This window comes from Pinus tabuliformis, chromosome 6, assembly GCF_031772625.1.
Source record: "Pinus tabuliformis cultivar Carrire ecotype Pingquan chromosome 6, CPIR1, whole genome shotgun sequence".
Lineage (NCBI taxonomy): Eukaryota > Viridiplantae > Streptophyta > Pinopsida > Pinales > Pinaceae > Pinus > Pinus tabuliformis.
Genome location: NC_142292.1, coordinates 714,892,556 through 714,914,968, shown reverse-complemented (window position 1 = coordinate 714,914,968; position 22,413 = coordinate 714,892,556). Strand labels below are relative to the sequence as shown.

General features: G+C 39.0%; 1 protein-coding gene across 4 annotated transcripts in view; it reads left to right on the top strand.

The window, feature by feature from the left end:
• Positions 1 to 393: 393 nt before the first annotated feature.
• Positions 394 to 22,413, top strand: part of LOC149260671 (uncharacterized) — a 318,964-nt gene continuing 296,944 nt past the window's right edge. For all 4 annotated transcript variants that reach the window (XM_089420954.1, XM_089420953.1, XM_089420951.1 and 1 more), the window contains exons 1-2: positions 394 to 856; positions 3,932 to 3,977. In XM_089420954.1, the coding sequence (XP_089277080.1) occupies positions 665 to 856; positions 3,932 to 3,977 (238 nt within the window). In that variant the 5' untranslated portion in view covers positions 394 to 664. The remainder of the gene's footprint in view (positions 857 to 3,931; positions 3,978 to 22,413) is intronic.

The following is a 22,413-nucleotide window of genomic DNA, read 5'->3' as shown; positions in this document are numbered from 1 at the left end:
AATAGTCTTGTGAACGTTAAAATTCCATCCATTCATTCATTCCACAAGGCGCCTTAACAAAATACCACTCTATTCTAAACCCACGCAATAAATACAAAATAATTCTTATTAATTATAATTTTCCAAAATTAGTTTACTCTTTCCTAAAGAAAATAAATTCGTAAAGTAGAATCGCTTTTTCTAATTTATATTTTAGAACATTGTATCATGATACATTATACACACTTATAAACAAAGTAATAAAACACGAAGAAAAAATTGTAACATCCAAAATTATATGTTTCACGCACAATTTGAAATGCCACGGCGACTTCCACGTTGCAACACTCGCCCAAGCCACTTCAAAACCAATTTAATAATACTGCATAGACTGTATTCGCTATTCAAAATGTCGATTGTAGCCTTTCCCAAATTGGTCTTTCTCTTTTCGTGCATGCCAATTAAAACTTCGACTAACCATATGTCTTCTCTGCGCTAGTATCTTTCTTTCAATTCGAAGCGAATAAAAGGTGGGAAAGCCCTGAAAGCTCTTGGGTAGCAGACCAAAGACTCGGCGAATGTGAACAAATTCCGAAAGCTCTCGCAGGTATTGAGAGCTATCCTTAGGCCATGAAAGTCAGGATATCCTTTCTTCAAGTTTTCAATAAAGCTGAGGATCAAAAAAATGGATTCACTTCACGGCAATGAAATTGAAGGCCTTGAGGACAGTGCTCTGGATGGCAAAATTTCAAGAACCAAAAGGCTATTGGAGTCAGGACACATTGGCGCACTATCCGATAACGGTCAAAAACTCAAACGATTTCTGCAGAGATTATTGGCTGAGAGAGAGAGGAGGAACCAGTTGCCGCGGCAAAAGGTGTGGCAAAAAATTGCAAAATGTTGTTAAATGTTGAACTGTAATGCTGCGCATTTCTGTATATTTGCTAGTTTAGTTGCCTCGAAGCTTTAATTTACCATTTTGCAAATTAGGGCAGAAGCTTTCAGGCAATCCAAAGGGTGGTAGGATTCGTTATTTAGCCCGGGTCCAAGTGTAATAATTTATTCACCTGCATAAGACCTACGACGCATACTGTTTTTCCTGAGCTAAATAATCAGGAAAAGTAAAAATGTTAAAAAAACACATATTTACCGTAATTCTTCTGAATGAAAGGAAAATTTAACTCCTTTAAAAACAAGATATTCTCCCCGATACCATATTGCAGCTTCTTACTTCAAAGCATTAAATCCTCCCTGATTGTCAATGTGTTCTGTTTGTTAGACACTCATGAGGGATATTTTAGAAAACAAATAATAGTTCAATAGGTTGAATAAACTGAGAATATCAAATAACATTGTTAATAAACTCTAACTAGATGAAAATATTAAATAATTTTGTTTATAAGCATATAAGTTTCGGGGTTCTTGAATCTCCATATTTCTTCTTATTCTCGTGTATTGGATGGGTTTCTGTTTTTTCTGAAGTCTCAGGTCGATATAGAGATCCCTAAAACCGTCGAAGCATGGTGGATCGATGAGCAGATCGTAGTTCCCAGTGGAACTGTTATCCATGGCACGGTTCCAGTCAGAATTGTGCCGGAATCACGCCCAGAAATTGCAGTGTTTTGTCTACTGTTTGGCCTATGCCACACACTTTATGGCATGGACTTACTTTCCCATATTTCTATTTATATGTTTTTGACTACTTGCATTATTAATACCACTCCCTTCTAAGTCTTTTTTCAAATTCCAGATATTCATGCCCTTGTAATCCAGTCTCCATGCCTAGGAGCACGAACAGCATGTTGAATTATGTTTCTATCTTGCAAGTAGATATCTACTCCCCGTGAAGATAACTTCCCGAAGTTCAGATACTCGACACCAATGGCTATGCAGATCCACCTGCAACACTGAGACAGACACCCAACAGCCATACATGTCCACCCACATTGCTGGGTCGGACCTTAAGAGTCTAAACCCATGCGAGCCCACCTACAACGTTGTTCAGATCATCTTGCTAGTTGTTCTTGGGTATATACAGCACTATTTTTCTGTATGCTGCCTGCATTTGAAATTATACATACAAGGCAGCAACAAAACGTGACATGGTTTGCTACTTCCTCTATGTGGCTTACAAGGAACATGTACCCAGTTAGAAATTCTGCGAGGACATCATGGTTTGCCTGTCTCTATTGGGCTTACAAGTAACATCTACCCTGCCTCTTCCTAAATTTTCTGAAGTCGCATGCAGGGGTATGAGACTATGAATAGTCCCCCTCCGTTCTAATTACACGTGACTACGGTGAAAGGTGACAAGAATAGCAATATCTCACTCTAGCAACTCAGAAATGCGTGGGTTCTGGGTCTCTATTTGTGGATACCATCCTTGCAGAACTCCTCTGCTGATATCATCCTTTTTGGAACTCTTGTGAATTCTCTCCTTTGTGGAATGAGCCCTTCGTGGGTTGATCATCTCTTTGCAGATTTGCTTAATTCCAAAGACGTGTTGCAGGTTGCAAAGATTCATCTATTATTTTTGCACGTCACCCTCCACGCTCACTAATTTCTGCTTGCATGTCTGTGCATACACCCTATAGGACTCCCATTTATTTTCATCTTCTGCCTCTGGCTGGGTAGCTTGTAGCTAACTTGCAATCAACTACAAGAATATTACTGGACGCTAATTAAAGTATGTAGCATCAATAAGTGAAAAACATAAAGAAGATTGACACATACTCCGTGGTTTCTCCAGGAATGTTCCATATCAATCATCGAAACCTGGGAGTTTTGATACCATATTAAAAAACCAGATATACACTCTCCCATACCTTATGACTCTTGTTACAAACAGTGGCAATACACAGGCAAAACAAATACACATTCACACCACATAATGTAAACAAATACACATTCACACCATAGTGGACACATCCCGAAGATGACCAGGACAAATTGTATTGAATCAATACACCCTCTAGAGTCTACAAAGAGTGAAGTCTGACCACGAGGAGCATCCTTATCTCATTCCTACCCTCTGTTATTATTCATCTATATTACTATGATGCATTTCCTATATCCCTGTGTTTGTTTCAACACAAGTTATCCTTAGTAACAGATTTTCAACATAACTGCCTGTCATGCAGCATAACGACTTCATATGTAACAGTAGATTTAGTCGTATTGCAATTTTGACTTCAAACACAGGAAACACTTCATTTTTGGGGCTAGTTTGCCACATGGGACGTATTGGAAGCTTTCCATACAAGAAGCAATCACATTTTCTTAAAAAAGAACATAAACAGTGAACATAATACAATTGCATACCATACAATACAAGTATTGTTAGATCTAATGGCGCCCTTCTTATCTGTAAGTATATTTGGATCAGTTAGAAAACCTTCCTTAATATTGTTGCATCTCTGATTTTGTCTTGTTTATTTTGAAAATTTACAGAATGCCTTTTCCTGTTTTGCACATGCCGTGCCTTTCCATTTCTCTTGCAATGACGAACCTATTTGTCTGATTTACTTGTGCTTGTGTATGTTGTGCAGTCTAGGATTTTGTGAGTGTTCTGTTCAATTTCTGACTTGAGATTTAATACAAAATTCTTGTCCCATTTTCTTGCCCATAAATCGTATTGAACCCAGGCATTCAGTCTAGGTCATGTCCTCACGTGTTAATTGCCTTTCTACATTGCCCCTCTTAATCATTTGCCCTTCTGAGTTCTCTTGACCTGCTTTGTATTAATTTCACTTGCAACTGGCTTTTTGTTTTCATTACTTTGTAATAACTCAACTTATTTTTTGTCTGTTGCCTGCTTCAAAATACCATTTTGGTTCTTTATTTGCATGTATTCCCCTTCTCATTCAATCGTTTCAATTCCAAGCAAGATGTAGATTTAGTTGGACTTCACTTCCATGCCAAAGTTGTTGACATACATCATTTATGTTTGCAGGCTGAGACTAACAAAGCTGCTACTGCTCGAAGATCTGAGATGATTGGTAAGATTTTAATTTGTCTTATATTAAATAAAGTTTGCAGCAAAACTCACAACAAAGAGTACAGTAAAAAATGTTCTGATCCTCTGTTCACAAACCAAAAAAGGAGAGGCTATCCAATAAAACACACAAGGCTGGAATTTTCCACAGTAGAGCATGAGCCTTTCGAAATGATTAATGTACAGTCCATAGAAGATACCAAACAGCTTAAGTACTTTAAATATCATAATTGAAAAAAGAGATTATAAAATCACCAATAACTTATCCTAACGTGCTAGATTCCTTTGCTAGAGTTGTATTCACAGTGGTTTGCTGAGCTGGAACTTTTCCTCCAGGGGGTCCATGCTTTGTAGCTAATGAATGGTCAGGAGCACCAGCTGCTTGATAAAGTAGACTACTGCTTGCTGCAATTTGACCAGCTCGGCTTCAAGGCCTAAGATATGTTATGTCTGAGTTTACATGGTCCCCATAAAAATCTCCACATGAGAGCTTGAAAGTGCACCTTGTTCCTCCAATTTGCCTTGCATTTCTTCAATTAAATTATCATGTCTTTCCAAGTTTCCATGGCCTCATCATACTGCATGAGAGCCTCTTGAGTTTCTAAGAGCTGTGTGTAATCGACGGCCTTTGGAATTCTCAGCCAGAAGCTGAGGCAGGAGAGAGAACTGGGCAGGCCTGCAACAGGTGTAAGCACACCTGCCAACCAGAGCACATAAAAACTGCATGAGCCCAAGAACAAACAGCTGAAACCTGCAAAGAGAAATTAGGGTGATAACGGAGAGGAGGCAGGACTGAAAACTAGGAGGCACTGAACAAGAAGCCAAACCTGAAATCCAGATGAAAAAACTAGGAGAAATGCTGGAGAAGACAACCAGGGGACTGAATGAGAAGAACAAACTCACCCCCGAAGAAGTGAAGCTAAATGAAAATCACCCAGAAAACCACATAATCTGCAATGAGACAAAGGACGACAGTGAAAGGGGGCAATGGGAACAGGAGATCCCAAATGCTAGAGAGGATCTCAGCTCCAAACTTGCCAATGTTCACTGTGCCCACTGCCAATGAAAAGTATTGGGACAGCTGTAAAAGCCCCACACAGATTAATCTCCATGAGTATGAACATTGAAGATACCAATGTTCCTTCTGGTTTAAGAATTAACCTCACCCACTTGCCACCCTACGATTCCTCTTAGATGCACCATTGAAAAAATAGGAAAAAGGAGGACTGTTCACCTTTCCAGACTTGAAAGTATTCCTCATTCAAATGAAGCTGCCAGCTAGATCTTGGGAAAACCAATCCCCCCCAGGTCTGATGGATTAAGAAACATGTTGAACTGCTCTAGCCAACTTTCTTCATTGTGCTCTAGCAAATGTCGAGAGGAGAGATAGAAACCTTTGGAATTGATGAACTCTGCTAAGAGGGCTATAGCTCTCTGTTAACCACAAGGTCAGCATTGGTTGATTCATGTTGAAAAATCACCCTATTTCTTGGTAACCACACTTTCCTACAAATGTATTTGGCAAAGAAACCCAAACTCCCTTCAGTACAGGTTTATTTTGAGGGACCTATGGCATGTATTGCACCAATTGATAAATAAACTCTTTCAAGAATCTTGTTTGCGGTATAATTGCGCAAACCCCTTCATTTCCAGACTTGAGTTATAAATTGACATCGCAACAATAAATGGTGAGCAGTTTTAACATTATCCAGGCATAGAGCATATCTTGATGGGTATTGAATCCCATGCTTTGGCAAATGCTTTCTAGTCAATATTTTATCTTGTACCAGAATCTAACAGAAGATGCTGATTTTTGGAATTGCACCTAAGTGCCATATCTTGTTCCGAATAAGGGATCTGGCTAAGTCTCATTACCTTTCCTCACAGAAAAAAATGTCTTTCCCCCATCCTTATTGATCACAGAGAAGGACCTTCTTATGGAGGTGCAACCTTTAAAATAAGTTACAAGATGTTGGATTATGGCAGAGGGACCTGGTGGGCGAGTACTAAAGTTCCACCCTTTCTACCATCCATGTGAGGACAAATTAAAAATATCAAAAAGGTACTGAGCCATTCTTTCAGAGGATGTAATTCTTTTTTTTTAATGATTGGTTATTTTCCATAATGCTGTTACTCCAAATCTCAATCCTTTTCCCATTTCCAGGAACCCAAGATAATTTGGGCTAAAGAATTGGGGTTGAGGCTTTAATCAACTTCCAACTAGGGGAACCATCCTTTCAAGTAGGGTTTGAATTGAAGCTTCTTTTCTTCATGCCTTTGATAAAAACTCTCTTATACCGATCATAATTTCGTGTAATCAGGTGCTAGAGAAGCTTTGCTCCCATTGCTAGATTCATCATGGCTGGCTGCTGGATCCTTAATACCAAGACCACCATGAGCTTTTGGTGCTCTAACTATAGGCTAGTTGATTATGGGGAATCTCCTGCTGTTTCTCTTGCCTCCTTGCCATAAAATCCTCTTAATCTCTTGTGGTATTTGTTGCTTAATGCACCTTATATTTTATTTGGGACCACTAGAACTCATTATAACAACAAAATCTAGCATCCACAAAAGTCCCGAGTCCCAAGCACCAAAATGTTAGCTTCATGTGACGAAGGAAGGCTGCCAAATATCACCTTGATGGCTCTTCCCCACACTTTAGGTTGGTTCTTCTCCAACACAAGGGGGGCCTTCGCTAAGGTAGGATTATCAAGGCTATTGAGTGGTGGCCTAAGGTGAAAATGAAGAGTAAATCAAGGCTATGGAATGGGGGCCTAAGGTGAAAATGAAGAGTAAGCTTTGATAAAACAAAATGTCGTTGTGGTATATGAAAATGGAAATGGAATTGGGTAAAGGAATATGGGAAATAAAGACAAGGAAGAAAAGGGGAACGTGGAAATGGGATGGTATGCAACTAGTGCTTATCAATCTCTTCAACTAATGGAGCCAACAAGTATTGTATGAAATTAAAAGACCAATTGGTCATAATCAACAACTTTGGTAGGATATATGATAAAAAGGGCTAGTTTTCGACATTCAACCATCAATGAATGAAGGAACTATTTGATACATTCATCACCTGGGTGTGTACTAAAGGTAAAGGGAACTAGTTTGATTCAATTTACACGAAGTATTTGTTGAAAATAAGCTAGAAAATCAAGTCTCGAAGGGCTAGGGGTGCTTCTCATCAATACAAATATGAAGGGGTTTGTTGTCGCACAGAATGTCTAGGCACCGCGACAACGGCTCAGATCGGGGGCTGTCACCCTGATCCCCAATCTCTCTGTTTAAGTTGTCTCCCAATAGTAGACTAAAGGGGGTAGACCCTACAGAAATGGAATGAAGGAGAACTAGTTGGGAACCAACTAGTTCGCGAGACACAGTCAAGCAACCAAGTACTTGTTTTAGATTTAGCAAGACTTATAGGATTCGATTAGATTTAAATAATTGATACTAGTGCCTTATGGAGTCAACTATCTTGCTAGGAAATTTAGGACCAAGTAATTGATTAGCAACTGCTGCTTGGATGAATAACTATCTTATATGAAGTGCAGATCCTAAAGCTAATGTGGGATGCACAAATATTGGCTAATTTTAGTTAAATGCCTATTCTAAGTTTAAACCCTTCAATCCTTTCTATATTGAGCTTGATTTCGTAGTAAGTGGCAGAGAGAAAATAAGGTGAAGCACACTAAGGTGTGATTAACGATACCTCTCCTGAAAATCTAACATACTCTGTGCCTTCGGTGCTGCAGAGAGCTGTGGCTCTGACGACTGCAAGGTCATTGTTTTAAGTACTATTAAAAGTAGGCTTCTCAAGCAAAGATGGATGGGTTCATATTTTTCTATCGACCGAGCTTAAGTTTGAAAGTAAATTTTAATTATGCAAGGCTAACCTAATATGCAAATGCATGAGATGATTAGAAGATGGAGCGAGATGAAGCTAGATTCAAGGGTTGAAAGCGCTTATATCGCAATTTATTTATGAGTTATATGCCAAAGCTCTAATTGCCAAAATAAATATTCATTTCACAAGAAAATGACTGAAAAATAAACCTCTTAAAACATTCAACTCAACAATGTGCTTAAAATATCACAGTATAATGCCCAATATGAAATTAACTCACAAGCTTATCACTTAAGTTTATCTAGATTTTTTCTAATGCAATTATAGCTCAAATAGAACAAAAACCTCTTCACAATTCTTTAATATCAATGCCAATTATATAGATGCTAAAAAATACTCAGTTTAGGAAGCAAAAGATATGCAATTTACCACAATTCCATGAAAGAGTACTTAACAATTACTTGAAAAATTCTCAAAAATTTAATATGCAATAAATATCCAATAATTCAAGTAATTAAAACTGTGCTTAGAGTTAATTAAACGTCGAGCAATCTCAATAGATGTCAAGCACAAAAATATTCAAAACCCAATGTTAGTGATTATAAAACTTAGCATGCAAAAGACCTAAGCACTTAAATTTTGAAAATTAATTACCATGAAGAACCATGAAATTCAAATGCTAAACACTTCAAGCAATTTCAGAATTAAAGTGATTTTTCTTAAGTGCTCCAATCCAGAAAAATTTCTTGTTTTCCTATAGTCAAACTTTAGAGATAATTTAAAAATATTTAAATGTGCCTTGACTATAGATTTTTTTTTTAACCCCACCAAAATTTCCCTTAAAAATTTAAAGTCCCAAACCCTTAACACAAAAAACCACAAAAAAGAACTTTAAATTTAAGAAATTTATATTATTCTTTTGACAAATTTAATGTGATAAAGTTTATGAATGAAGGTTAAAATTTGAATCTGGCAAATGTGAGAATCAAAAGCCTTAATTAAATTTTTAATGGGCCCAAGGCCACATGAAAATTTAAATTTGAAATGTTGAAACTTTAAGATTTTATTTAGATTTAATTCTTTTTAAGAAATCAAAGCCACACTTAAAAAAATAAAAAATGAAAATCGTAAAGGCTTTTAAAAAAGGGGAAAGATTGAAATTTTTATTGTTTTGATTAAACCTAACCCTAAAGAATAAAAATGAATGAAGTCAAATGAAAAGAGGAGGGGCCGAAAGGCAATGAGAGAAATTTTGATTGGAGGTTCGAGAGGAAAGCAACGAAAAGGAGGTTGAAGGTTTTGAAGGAAGGAGAGGAGAGCCGCGAGGGAATGAAGGCGATGGAGATGAAGGGACAAAAAAGAGGACAGTGGGCAGAGTGAGCTATGAGGAGGGAGAAGCAAGGATGGACTCTGGAATGTATGGATCGAGGTTTGCAGGCAGTGGAAGGGAAGGAGATGCGGTAGACGAGGGAGAACACTGAGAAAGGAGCTGACGCAAAGGGAGAAGAAAGGGATTGTGAGAGATAAAAAAAAATGAGGGCCACAGGTAAGAAAGGAAGACGTAGAGAGGAGCCGAGGAGGAGCAATGAGGATGAGGGAGCTCGGGCAACCGACAGGGATGCAGACAAAAGGGAAAATGTAGAGAAAAGAAGCAGAAAAATGAGGGTAGAGGGAAAAAGAGTTGCGTGAGGATAAATCGCAGAAGAGAAAGAGAGCCTAGGGTTTCGAAAGGGAGAAAAGAGAAAAAACTCAGAGGAGAAACCTGGTAGGGATGCTAATGAGGGAGGAAAAAAATTCGGAAATGCAAAGGAGACAGCTAGAGCCTCTAGGTAGCGAATAGGATAAAAATGGTAGCCCAAGAACCTTGAAAAATTTCCCAGAAATTTAAATATCAAACTGATATATTTCTGCCTTAATATTTTTTTCTCAGAAAAACTCAAATATGAAACTTTTCTGCAAACAAATTGTTTATGAGACAAGATTTTTCCCTTCAGGGCCTAGATCTGTCTCAGATCTTGAAAAATTTCCTTGAAAAACCTTCAGATCAACACCTGCAAAATGGAAAACAAAAATACCCAGATCCTGATATACAAAAATAAATAAAACCCCAAGACCCCAAATTAAAAAAAATCTCAGATCTATACAAAATATCTACAGATCTATGCACAAGAGTTGCGGATCTGTAAGATTTGAGGAGTATGAGTCCAACTCCGCTCCCAGATCTTAAGATCTAAGGCTCTTACTAGCCAAATCTATCAATTTTTTCACAAAATATTTAAAATATTTTAGTTTTTTAGAGGTACTAGCCCAAAAACATCATGCATAAAAAATTAATCGTTAAATAAATCCTGAAGCTTATATGAGGTAGGCTCTTCAAAAAATATGTTTTGAGGGTTGGCTGGTCTAACCGAGGACTATCTACAAACGCTCAATGAAAACTTGAGAGATCTTCAGCAAACCAAGTAGAGAAATAGAATAAAAATAAAATTTTGAAGAAATAGAGATACCTGTTAATTCAATCAAAATTAAAAATGTTACCCTAGGTCCAACACTAAATAAGATACCTGTATTCAGAGTATTCGAAGAGAGCTATTGATTGAACAATGTTACCATAGATTCATGAAGAGGAACACCATCGTAAGTTGAAACCTTAAAGAGTTTTGTATTTATTCTAGAAAATCAGTGTTGAAAATATCAGTATTGACAAACTATCGGCGAGGGTCCAGAAAACATTTCATCGGCAATATCGGCGAAAATATCAGCAAGCATAAAAAATGCATAATATATTCATTTTTTTTCTTCAGATTTTTAAACACATAAAGCAATAACAATATGAAATAAACACATTGGCACATAAATATGAAGAAAACCTGATATATATGATGTCAAATAGAAATGATACATCAAAGGCGATACCAAATCATGTTGATCCCTGATAATTGTCCAATCAAGGGCTCAAATGTGGAGAACCAATACAAAATAACATTACATATATAAAAGTATCTCATCATCATGAGTTATATGTAGCAAAACAAATAAAACTAGCAGCTATCTATCTGAAATCACTGCCCTCTCCCTCTTTTATGGGAAAACATGATGGGTTGTTTACTAGGCCTGCCCCTAGTAGTAGAAGGCCCTGGCCTTGCCTCTGCACCTAATGTCAAATAATGAGTGCTAGGTATGGAGCTGTGCTCTCCTATATCTGTAGCAAATGGTGTTGATGTTGATGCTCCCACAGTGTCCTCTTCCTCCTCCTCGTGCTGCTCCTCCTCCGAGTCCTCCTCTCCTTGCTGCCCCTGTTGTAATGGATCATCTAGCTCTAACCATGAAGGTGACTCCTCCAAGATGGGCTCCTCAGACTCCACCCTCCACTGAGACAATACATCAATATTGTCTAAGGAAATGGCACCTGGATTCATTGGTGCTTCTATTTGCTTCACTCGAAGTCGGATATTGTAATGCACATATACTAAATAATTGAGGCGTGCGAACTCTAACTTGTAATAGTGTAAAAAAAAACTAATGAGTCTTGACTCTTGACTCTTGATACTTGAAGGTCATAAATTAAAAATTAAAAATTACAATTAGTGTAATTGCTCAACTGAACCCTGGAGCTAAAAGTTATACCTGTTGCGCTTTTTTGCGTGTATTTTATCAAATACACTCCAATTGCACTCACACATTGAAGAGCTACATGTTTGACTCAAGATTCTTATGGCCAATTTTTGCAAATTTGGTGCCCTTGCACCATAGCTTCGCCACCTATCTACAACAAAATACAGAAATAAAAAATTCAAAACTTAAAACATAATTAAATTTTCAAATAAAAATTACTTAAATGAATTTTAAAAAACTAGAATTATAAGTAAGGAAATTCTAAATTGAAAATTCTAATTTCTAATGAGTGATGACTTGTCACTTACGTGGCATGAAGAGGGTCCTTTCCCTAATAGTATCATCAAAGCCAAATAGGCCAACACAATTTCGATAAAATTGTATCTCGCGATTGATTTTGCTACAAAGCTCAGGATCAGGTACCATCATATGAATACAGGAATGGAGCCCTTCCATCACTTCGCCATCAAAATCAAAGCCGCATTTGTATGAAAATGCGGGGTTGAGGAAGAGTGTTACTGCGTGAATGGGTCGATGAAGCATCCCTGTCCACTGATTATCAATCACATCCCATAACATCATATGCCTATCAAGGCCAGCAGAACCCTTGTATGCATAATAAGAACGAATGGCCTCCTTGGCCCTATCTATGGCCTCATACAAGTAAGCCATTGCAGGCTTCTCCCCATCTACCAATCTCAGAACCTTTACTATAGGTTCACTAACTGAGCATGTTCTTCTACTCCCTGCCAAAACGTGTCAGAGTACACCATTTTTGCAATGGCTCTCCCATCTTGTCTCTGCTATATCTACAATTACACCAGTCATCAGACACAAACAGTTGCTTCAACTCGAATTGACATCGAAGTAAAGACTGAAGAGTAATAAAGTTTGTGGCAAAATGTGTGATCGCAGGACGCTGCAACTCCTTGTTTCTAGTGAACCTCCTCATGATGCTAGGAATAAAAGCATGGTTATAAATAAACTTGGGGATGCTCCTAGCCATATCAACCACCTCCTTGATGAAGGAGAGTTTCCCCATATCCTCAAGCAGTAAATCGATACAATGCGCTGCACACGAAGTCCAGAACAATGTGTGATGCCTCTCCGTAAGTATCTTGCCAGCAAACACATAATTAGCTGCATTGTTTGTTATGACTTGCACCACATTTTGCACACCAATCTCCTGAATGAACTCATCTAACAACTCACATATCGTCGCTGCATATTTGATATGTTCTGATGCATCTACTAATTTAATAAACATGGTACCTTCAGGACAATGTACCAAGAAATTTAAAAGGGTCCTACCCTTCCTATCTGTCCAACCATCAGACATCACTGTGCATCCAGAAACTTCCCATGTTTTTTTCAACTCCGCCAATCTAGAGTTGATGTCCTGCTTTTCTGCTTGAAGAATTGGCCCCCACAACTCCTCATATGTAGCACTTTTGTACCCTGGGCCCACAACAACAATAGCATCACACATTGGCTGCCAAAATGGATTGGTTTTGGTGATGCTGAGAGGTAAGTCGCTCCAGAAAAGACACCTCCCCATGACTCTATTTGCTTCTTGCTTCTCCTTTTTTTAACAATTGATTTTATGCCAGGTTGTGCTCCATGTCCTGTTCGTGGAACAAAAAATGATGACCTCGCACTAGCAGTAGCAAGTGATGCTATGGAGCCCCTCCCACTACCCTCAACATCAAAATCAGAAGAAGATATCTCGAAAGATCTACCTGCACATTCAACCTTGTTTCTTTCTGTCTCTTCCTTCTTTCTGTCTTTTTCATCAATTGCTTCAAGAGCTTTTTGTATAAGCTCCGGACTAGAAACTGTACAAATCCCAACATCATATCTAGTGAGTCTAGCCAGATGGTATTTCAATCGCGTAACTCCTTTTGTTATCCTGGTCCCACACAATTTGCATTATAGATATGCCTGATTTGTCCCACCATCAGGCTCCCCAAACTCCCAAAATGAGTCCAAGGATTTTGGCATATTTGAATTTTGTAGTGAGCTAACTCAAACCTAGGGCACCAAAAAAAATTTTGGAATTAATAAGTAATAGCCACCTCATTTTACAAAATATTTTTTTTGCTACATTATTTGCAATGTGAATTCAATGAAAAATCATAAATGAGTGCATTTGAAAGTTAAAAAAAAAATGGAGTTTGCTGTTCAAATATGGAGAAAACCCTTGCATTTGTTCATGGGCATGGAAATCATAGCAAATGGAAAAAAAACAAGCAAAATGTTTGTAGGCAAATAGGCAAGCAAGAATAACCCTAAAACTATCAAAAAAGTCATTAACATAGGGGTTTATTTGAGCATACCTGTTAATGGAAGAAATGAAGATTGTCTCACTGTTCTTCAAACTTTGATCAACAAAATATTCGTTGTTGGTGGCGATAATGGCTATTCAACCCTCGAATCCTCCTTAGCAACAAGCACAATGCTCTCCCCTTCCTTCTCCAACAATCAGAAAACAAAATGAGTGAAAAAAAAACGAATTTGGCCTTTTCTAGCCGCGACGACGAATTATTTTCTATGCCCAACAATATTTGCCATCTTAGCTCGATATTTTCTCGAAATATCGCGATATTTTCGGGGAGACAAAATATCACGATATTTCCTCGGCGATATCTCGTCTCCCTGAAAATATCGTGATATTTCCGAATATCGACGATATTGTCATCACTGAAGAAAATAGACAAGAGAGCTTGAGAGTTTAGTACACGATTCAAAGATTGGATGAAAAAATAGACTGACACAGACCTCTAATTTATAGGTAAATTATCCAATGTCTAGTTGGCTTGATCCCTATCAAATTAATCTCGATCATTCATAAAGATTTAATTAATCTTTAATCATCACTTCAAAATTATTTATTTTTGAGGAAAAATCGAATTTTTCATTTAATTGATTTTTAATTAACTCAAAATTAATAATTTTAAGTTAAATTCCTAAAAAATTTGACTTTGACTTAACCACCAAGGCCCAAGGGTCCAAAATTTCTTGATTTCTTCAATATTCTTTTGGTCGGGGACATCCAAAAATTAATTTCTTTAAAACCCACGAATTTCACCTTTGGAGAATTTAATTTTATCTATGACACAAAATTAATTAAATTTTTGGCTTAGGGTTTGTTAAGTTATGATATGTTCTATGCTTATAACAGTTTACTTCTTTTTCTTATTATATTTCACAGATTAGCAATCACATGTACATAAAGTAAAATGCAGATAGAACATTAAACGATCGACAGAAAACAAGCCAAGACAAGAGACACAAGATGTGGCGGCTAGCCAGGGACAAACCCCACAATATGTGGGGAAACTCTTTGATCAAATCTTCTTCTATCTTCAATAATTCAGCGGAGAGAAATAATACAACAAATTTGATTTATATCAACAGTAGTAAACCCCAGATCAACAACATCAGCATTAGCGGCTTCATCATCAAACTAGGGCAGACGATATCTCACAAACTGACCGTTGGATCGGCTTGATTCCACCACCAAAAGTTGCGGCTTCCAGAGGAGGTTCAGATGAACCTACAACACAGTTCAGATGAACCTACAACACAATTCAGATGAGGAGATCTTCTGGTTCACGCAGGTCAAACTTCACTTCTGTAGTTGCAGCTTTAGTTTCAACAACTTTTTTCAAACTAGGGCAGTCGATATCTTGCAAACCGTTCGTCGGATTGACTTGATTCCACCACCAAAAGTTGCGGCTTTCAGAGAAGGTTTAGATGAACCTACAGCGCAGTTCAGATGAGGAGATCTTCTGATCCACGCAGGTCAAACTTTACTTCTGCAGTTGCAACTTCAGTTTCAGCGGCTTCCTTCAAACTAGGGCAGTGGATATCTCGCAAACCGTCTGTCGGATCGACTTGATTCCACCACCAAAAGTTGCAGCCTTCAGAGGAGGTTCAAATGAACCTATAGCGCAGATCAAAAGAGGAGGTTTGATGGTCCACGCTGGTCAAAGTTTGGATGTGCAGTTGCAGCTTCAGTGTCAGCAGCTTCCGGCTTCACATGTGTGAGAGAGAGACCCTTTTTTGCGCAGTAGAGAAGAGACTCTTTTCTGCGCAGTAGAGAGAGAGATGTGATGAGATGAGTGAGTCCAAATGAGGAAAAGTCCTCTTGTATTTATACACAACGTTGGTGTTTGAATAGATGTGACTGTTGGGCTTCTGAGCCTACATGAGTTGTAGGTCGGCTTGATAATAATTCCATAATCAAAATAATTTCATATCTCCATGAATACTTATCGGAATCGGATGATCTTTATATCAATCCTACACCTCTCGACGAGAGGAATCTAATAAAAATATTATTAGCCATGAATAAGATGACCCACATGAAGTTTGGCCCTAGTTGCCAATTTAACACTCCCTCTCAACTAGGGAGAACTTCATTTGCACTCTGCTTGTCGGTCGCTACTATTCATCCATCAAATGCATTGCCCTGTACAGCCTGACCCTTGCCCTGCTCTGCTCTATTCTGCTTGTTCTGCTTTGTCTTGTTTTGCCCTGTACTGATTTGTACGACTCTGCTCTGTTATGCTCTGCTCTGCTTTGTTCTGTTATGCTCTGCTTTTGTCCGAATTATGAAAAAGAATAAATGATCGAGGATGTATTATATTGACTCAAAGTCAGTCTTAGAGTATGTACCACTGGTCCCAAACCAGTCTCAACCAACCCGAAGTTAGCGTCATAGTGAGTACAACTCCTACCACTGGTCCCAGATCAGTAACATCCTCCACTGACTCAAAGTTAGTCCCAAAGTGTGTACCACTGGTCCCAAACTAGTAACAACCAACCCGAAGTCAGTGTCATAGAATGTACCACTCCTACCATTGGTCCCATACCAATATCATTAATCCCAGATCAATGGAGGTCATCCTAGCGTAGGGAGTATGATAGATACAACGATGCGTCCATCGGTACTACTATGGTCCCTAACTTCATTTCCCTGCTCATTGATCAGATGAGAGGTACTTCCCATGAGTCCCAGACTGCATGGGTAGGATGTCTCGACGGGAGAACTTAATCAATCCCGTCCTCATAGGAGAACACATTAATCCCACCACGATCGCCATGGAGAACACATCAATCCAGGCTGCCATGGAGAACACATCAATCCAGGCCTCACAGGAGAACACATCAATCCTGCTACAATCGCCATGGAGAACACATCAATCCTGCTACAATCGCCATGGAGAACACATCAATCCAGGCCTCACAGGAGAACACATCAATCCTGCTACAATCGCCATGGAGAACACATCAATCCAGGCCTCACAGGAGAACTAATCATCCTGCTACACAGGAGAGCGAATCATCCTGTTCCATAAGAGAGCGAATCATCTTGTCCCACAAGAGAGCGAATCATCTTGTTCCAGTGCGCACCACCAGGGGAGGGTGAGTCACCCTGTGGTCGTATGTTGCTCCAGTAAGAACCGCAAGCCCTCAGAGCTCCCAGAGCTCAATGTATGCAACATGCAGGACCAATGTTGCACGAAGCGGGAGCGAAGCGGAAGCGGAAGCGGAAGCGTGGAAACGTCATTTTCCAAAAATCTAGGAAGCGAAGCGTCCGCGGAAGCGTCTGCTATATATATATATATATTTATATTTTTTTGCATTTATACTCAAAACAAACATTCCAAATACCAAATTAATTGTAGAAGACATGAAAACATGCATATTTTTGCATAAATCAAGATAGATATAACATCCATTGTACATTAATGATCTAGAATCTAGATTCTTCTCCTCTTGTCTAGCCTTTGCCTCTACCTCGATTGTCTAGGGATATTAGTCAACATTGCCCAATTTTGATCAAACTACCTAATTCAAGACTTAAAATATGGTAGAAAAAGCTTAACATGTTTGATCGATGATTTTGACTTGATTGAAAGGTAATTTTTTGCTAAGGGTGTGCCGCGTGACAAAGGAGTTCAACAATTAACACCACGAACACCAAGGTACATATAGGGCTTGGTGCTCTTGATTAAATGCTAATCGCATACCTTCATACTTGATATAATCTAATGAAATGCCACAATCCCATTGATCCTGAATACCTGAAAACTGTTAAGTCTGCTGAATTTTGAATAGGATATGAAATTCTATTTTCTCCATATGAAGTCCAATGAGGCTGGAACCACTCTCAAACATTCTGAGTCATTTCATGGTAATGTTAAAAATTTAAGTAAAAGGATGAAAATGAAAAATAAAGGAGAATGTCACTTTTACTTTAAGAATTTAACATTACCATGAGGGAGCATCTGCTATATTTATATTTTTTTTTGCTTTCATTTGTCACCCTAGCCCAAGGTGGACCCACCCCCAACAAGCAAACTCACCTAAAATTTAAAAAAAAATTGAAAAAAAAAAACGATTTTCTAAATGCTTTTCCGGAAGCTTTTCTGGAAGCGTCCTGGAAGCGTCCTGGAAGCGCCTGGGAAGCGTCTGGGAAGCGCCAACGCTTCCAAATTTCCAGGAAGCGTCTAAAAATTTCGGAAGCGCGCTTCCGGCCAAGCTTCCTAGGCGCTTCCGTACGGGACGCGCTTCGGGGCTTGGAACCGGGGGGGGGGGGCGCTTCGTGCAACACTGTGCAGGACCCTTGTACAAGGGTTTCTTGACGACTCCAAGTCGTTTGGGAAAATCACAAATTAGATCTTTCCTCGGGGCTTTGACAAGGTGTATCGACCTGTACATCATCTTAATGCGATGGAGCCTCCTTCCTCATCGACTTACCATATCCCAGATGATGTCTATCTGCTAGAGCAATTGACGAATACGGGATTCCTCAATAATTGAATCCCACCTCTGGTTGTTACAGAGAATCACAGTGGTATGTGTTCGAACAACTCACTAAAGAGCTTCCCCAACCAGGCAGCTTCATACGAGATCATACTGGTAGATATGTATCCGGTCTCGGCAGTGCTTATGGCAACCGACTTCTGCTTCCTGCTTATCCATTATATCGAAGCAGAATTCAAAGAGAAACATCACTAAAAAGTGCTCCAGTGATCCTCCACACTACCTGCCTAATCAATATTCGAATAATCATGCAGTTTCATATTTCCGGTAGTGTATCTCAATCCATGAGAGATTGTGTCCTGAAGACATCTTAGAAGATTCTTGGCACCAATTTAGTGAGGCTCAACCAAATATGAGCTCACAATGCTAATTGCAAAACATATGTTTGGACGGAGGTTCACTAAGAACATCAACGCGAATGAGTTTTGAAACTCGGAGGCATTTCCCAAATCTGGTCCGACATCACTACCATATAACTTCTGAAAGTTAAGATCCTCGAGGTAGTCACAGGCTTGCAGTCCACCATACCAAATCTTTTCAGAATCTTCACCACATATTTTCCTTGAGATAGAAAAATTTCCCTTGGGTTTTGACACACTTCAAGTCCTTGGTTCTTCATTTCAAATTCAGAAGCCAACTCCCTCTTACATTTGTGAATGAGAGGGTATGCACTTGTTAGAAAGAGGTCATCCACATACAACACCAGTATGAGAGGCTTGTCATCTTCAACCTTAAAGTAAAGGTTAGGATCGGCTTCACTCCTAGTGAATCCCAGCTTCATCAAGTAGCTATTGATCCTCTCATACCATGCTCGGGGTGCTTGCTTCAGCCCATTAAGAGTCTTCTTCAACCTGCATACATGATATTTTCGATCATAAATCTCAAATCCTTTGGGTTGCTCCACGTAGACCTCTTCTTTGATTGAATCGTGCAAGAACGCGGTCTTGACATCCATCTGATGTAGGTTCCATCCTTGTGAAGCCGCAAGGGCTATGATTGAGCGGATGGTCGTATATCTGGCAATAGGTGCAAATATCACATCATAGTCTATACCTTCCTTCTGGGAGAAACCACGAGCAACAAAACGAGCCTTATACTTTTCCGTACTTTCATCTGCTGCATGCTTTATCTTGTAAAGCCATTTAGAAGTGACAATTGTCTTGTCCTGGGGTCTGGGAACTACTTCCCAGACATCATTCTCCATAATAGACTCATGTTCTTTGGTCATAGCATCCTTCCATACTTGATGCTTAACGACATTTGAGAATGATGAAGGCTCATTTTGTATGATCGTGCTCATGATGGTCAGGTATCCCTAATACCTGTTAGGTTTCTTACTTTCATGAAAGGTTCCTCGGGGTGCAACATGTTTTTCAGCATCATCAAGTATCCCCCTAAGCCATGAAGGCCTCTTCCTGGAAGAGGAAGGCTCAGGTGGATAAATAGGATCCATCGATTCTTCCACATTAGGCATTATTACATCATCTACCCATAGAGACAGCTTCCACAATCGTACGGTGTCACACCATTCTACTCTGGAGTATGTGGTGTAGTAGTCTCCCTCTTAATGCCAACCTTAGGTATGCCTGAGTGAACCAACTGTAATATAGCAGACGTCTTGCTTAGGCTTGAGGGGAATGGTCCCATTTTGAGCCTTCCTTCGACACATCCCGAACATACACCTTCTTTTTCTACTCGGAATTCGGGCATCCCTGTTACCATATGTCTTACATCGGGTAGATCTTTGTAATGAAGGTGGGCAAACCTCCAATGCCAAAGTTCGGACTGAAGAGATGTGTCATAAGACATGACACCTAGCGGACTTCCATCGACCTGATATAATGAATCAACACCAAACCCAAGAGTAAAGGCATCGCTGAAGGTTACCTTGTAGCCTTTGTCTTCCATTGCCGAGATGGACACTAGGTTCTTTCGGAGGTCAGGTGCATTTAATACATCCTGGAATTTCTAGCCTTCTTTAATGGTTGTCCTCTTCCTTGATTTCCAGCATTGCTTTTACTTTTGCTATTGAATTTTCCATCCCTTCGATTACCATGAGAGGGATTTTGATCATCGTCACGGTGAGAGTCCTTTCTATCAGGGCATTTCCTTGCATAGTGACCTGCTTTATTGCAAATGTAACATCGTCCTTTTCTTCCACCCTTAGGTCCAGCCTTTCTTTTCGATTTAGACTCAGAATTATGTATTTTCTTAGCATGAGAAGAAAAGGCAGCAGGAGGACCTTTAGGCAAGGGCATTTCTTGCTCTTCTACCCTTGTTTTTTCTAGAATGCATCTAGCCATTAATTCCTTGAAACAAGGAATTACATGATTGTTCAAAAGAGTAGTCCTGAACACGTACCATTCGGATGGTAATCCTCCAAGAGTTGTGAGTGCCATTTCCCTATCAGTGATAGGCTCCCCAATAAGATAGGAGATCGTTCTTGATCTCGATGATTCTTAAGAAGTATGCTTGCATACTCTCATATTTACCCTTCTTGATTTCCCTCAGCTTATTTCTAAGAAACAAAACTTGATTTGCATCATTAAATTTAAATAAACTCACCAATCTATCGTAGATTTCCTTAGAGGTGTTCAGGTCAAAGATGTAGGCCACCAAGTGCTTGTTGATAGAGTCTCGAATGATCTTCTTTGTTTTTCCATTTGTTCTAGGCAGCAGCGGATGCATTTGATGGAGGCTCAATAGTATTGCCTCTTACATGGTCCAACACTCCTTGATCTTCTAGGGTTAGATCGATAGACATCTTCCATCCGTGATAGTCAGTGTTCTCACGGAGCTTGTCTTCGGCAGGAAAGAGTGTTGAGGACCCCATAGTTCTTTTAGGATAGCCTTGCCAATCTTCTCTTCGGTGATTGCTCTTGCTCTTGCTCGGGCTTTGTCTTCACCTCAGCTTTGACACCATGTTAAGTTATGGTATGTTCTATGCTTATAACAATTTACTTCTTTTTCTTATTATATTCCATAGATTAGCAATCACATGTACATAAAGTAAAGTGCAGATAGAACATTAAACGATCGATAGAAAACAAGCCAAGACAAGAGACACAAGATGTGGTGGCTAGCCAGGGACAAACCCCACAATGTGTGGGGAAACCCTTTGATCAAATTTTCTTTTATCTTCAATAATTTAGCGGAGAGAAATAGTACAACAAATTTGATTTATATCAGCAGTAGCAAACCCTAGATCAGCAGCATCAACATTAGCAGCTTCATCATCAAACTAGGGGAAACGATATCTCACAAACTGACCGTCGGATCGGCTTGATTCCACCACCAAAAGTTGCGGCTTCCAGAGGAGGTTCAGATGAACCTACAACACAGTTCAGATGAACCTACAACACAGTTCAGATGAGGAGATTTTCTGGTCCACGCAGGTCAAACTTCACTTCTGCAGTTGTAGCTTCAGTTTTAGCAGCTTCCTCCAAACTAGGGCAGTCAATATCTTGCAAATTGTTTGTCGGATTGACTTGATTACACCTCTCGATGAGAGGAATCTAATAAAAATATTATCAACCATGAATAAGATGGCCCACATGAAGTTTGGCCCTAATTGCCAATTTAACAGGATTTTAATTTAACTTTGCTAGAAAATTTAATTAATTGACTTATGAGGGGATTAATAATTTTTCCAACCCTCTAATATTTAGCCATGGTGTCTAATTATGAGGGACCATGCACCAAATATTTTGACATGAAGATTTTACAATTTAATACATGAAGGGGGAACACCCATTCGTCATAGACCTTCAAATATCTATCCAATTTTGCATCTCAAAATATGATCTAGTAGACCAAGTAATTTGTAATAAAATAATCTAGCCAATTAGCTAGGATTATTCCCAAATTATTTTTACAAGGACTCGATAAAAGGACTCACTTAATATCTTGATGACAAAATCCACCCTAGCTTTGGGGTGAGTTTGGAGGGAAAAGCTCTGCCGATCATTTGTGTCTAGAGACAGATGAATCAGTGAGACAAAAAACCCCATAGGATAGAAATCGTCACCAAAATACTATGCTTACTTAGTTTGTTACATACATGATGGTCTTACTAAGATCATTTAGATTAAACCATGCAGAATGGGTTTACATCTTTAACAAACTACCAACTGATGATGAAATT